Source organism: Trichechus manatus, unplaced genomic scaffold (assembly GCF_000243295.1).
Source record: "Trichechus manatus latirostris isolate Lorelei unplaced genomic scaffold, TriManLat1.0 scaffold00113, whole genome shotgun sequence".
Classification (NCBI taxonomy): Eukaryota; Metazoa; Chordata; class Mammalia; order Sirenia; family Trichechidae; genus Trichechus; species Trichechus manatus.
Genome location: NW_004444049.1, coordinates 1,555,288 through 1,557,023, shown reverse-complemented (window position 1 = coordinate 1,557,023; position 1,736 = coordinate 1,555,288). Strand labels below are relative to the sequence as shown.

Here is a 1,736-nt window from a genome sequence, read left to right as displayed (position 1 = left end):
CTGACCCCTCCTCAGAGCCTGGCGCTCCAGCTCCAGATTCCAAAGCCCAGGAAGCCCCAAGCTGGCTCGCTGACCAGGGACAGTGAGGCAGAGGGGGCTGGGGGTACGAGGCAGAACTGCCCTGGACTGTGGGACGTTTGAGGCTTTTGACGCAGCAGTGATGATGTCAGACCCCCCGGTCTCGATTGACACCACACCCAAGCCCCTGCTGGACCCAGCCACAGGAAGGCACGCAGCTGTGCCTTCGAGCTCACGGGGGTCTTTTTTCCATTGTCGATGGTTTTTATTAAGACACGTGACAAACGAATACATCGCCTGACACAAGAGTCGGGGAGTCCGTGAACAGCTCCAACAGCTGCAGTACTAGCTGAAAGATGGGTGGTTCAAACTCACCCAAAGGCGCCTCGGAAGACAGGCCTGGCGATCTGCTTCTGAAAGGTCACAGCCTTGAAAACCCTATGGAGCGGTTCTACTCTGCACACACGGGGCCACATCCCACGCAGGTCAGAGCCAACTCGGAGTTCTCTCTCCACCCCACGCCTGGCCTGATCCCCCGGGGCCGGGCGTCCACCCCGCCAGCCCCCTTCTGGGCGCCTGCAGGTGTGTCTGTGCAGGTGGACGCACCCAAGGCCGATGGGAGTCAGGCCGGCCGCCCTTGGCGTGCTAGGCGGCGGCGACGCTGACCGGGCCCTGTCTTACAGTCATCCAGTTTGGGTTTGTCACCTTGTTTGTCGCGTCCTTCCCTCTGGCCCCGCTGTTCGCTCTGCTCAACAACATCATCGAGATCCGCCTGGACGCCAAGAAGTTTGTCACTGAGCTCCGGAGGCCAGTGGCTGTCAGAGCCAAAGACATCGGTGAGTGGACCCGGAGGGACAGGGTTCTGGGCGTGAGCTGGTTTTGGGGAGGCAGCTCCTGTTCTCCAGACCGAGCAGACAAAGGGGGTTGGTGCAGCCCCCCATAGGGACTCTCCGCCCTGTCCTTTCCTGGATGGAGACTCGGGGTGGCAGTGGGAGACCGTAGCCCGTCTCCCCACTGGGCCTCTTAGCTCCTGAAATGCATTTGAACAGGACACTCACTGGGAAAGATCTTGTCTCTCGGGTATCTGAGTATCTCAACAACCTGCTGCTTTAGGAGGTCCAAGAGCTACAGTGTCTGGTGGCCCTCAACACACACCCCCAATGTCCGTGCGGCCCCACAGCTCCCACCTAGGCCAATGCGGAAAATAACATTAGCTGCTTTATTGCTAGCAAGTGCCTTCGTACACAGCAGATCATTTCATCATTTAATGTTCGCCAGAAAGAAAAGGAAGGAAGAGCCCCTTTGACAGATGAAGGAAGAGTTGACTGAGTCACTGGGAGATGTCCCCTGTAGGGTCAGTGCCACGGTACAGTTCTGGGGCTTTTTAGCTCTGAGGCACCCAGGGCGACCTCGTCCATGTGCTGGAGGGACAAGGGAGAGACGGACCCCAGGTCAGCAGAAAAAATAATTCCAATAGTCAGAGGTGTCAGAAATGGAGCCGACTTCTTCATGGAGTAATGAGCTCCCCGTCACTGGAGGCATTTAAGCAGAGATAGCTGACTGCCTGCAAAGGGTCAGGAGACTGGTAGATGGAGCAGGCGGGGCTCCAGACCCTGACGCAGGCCTCATCCAGAGCCGGCCCCCACGAGCTGAGGAAATGCCCAACCATGCCCTTATCTTCAGGTCAATCAACTTACAACCCAATTTCAGGGTAAAAA

The 1,736-nt window shown here is 57.7% G+C and overlaps 1 protein-coding gene across 1 annotated transcript in view; it reads left to right on the top strand.

The window, feature by feature from the left end:
* The window catches only part of ANO1 (anoctamin 1), a 144,311-nt gene that overhangs the window by 128,240 nt on the left and 14,335 nt on the right, over positions 1 to 1,736 (top strand). The window contains 1 exon segment of the mRNA XM_012557644.1: positions 668 to 854. Within this exon segment, the coding sequence (XP_012413098.1) occupies positions 668 to 854 (187 nt within the window).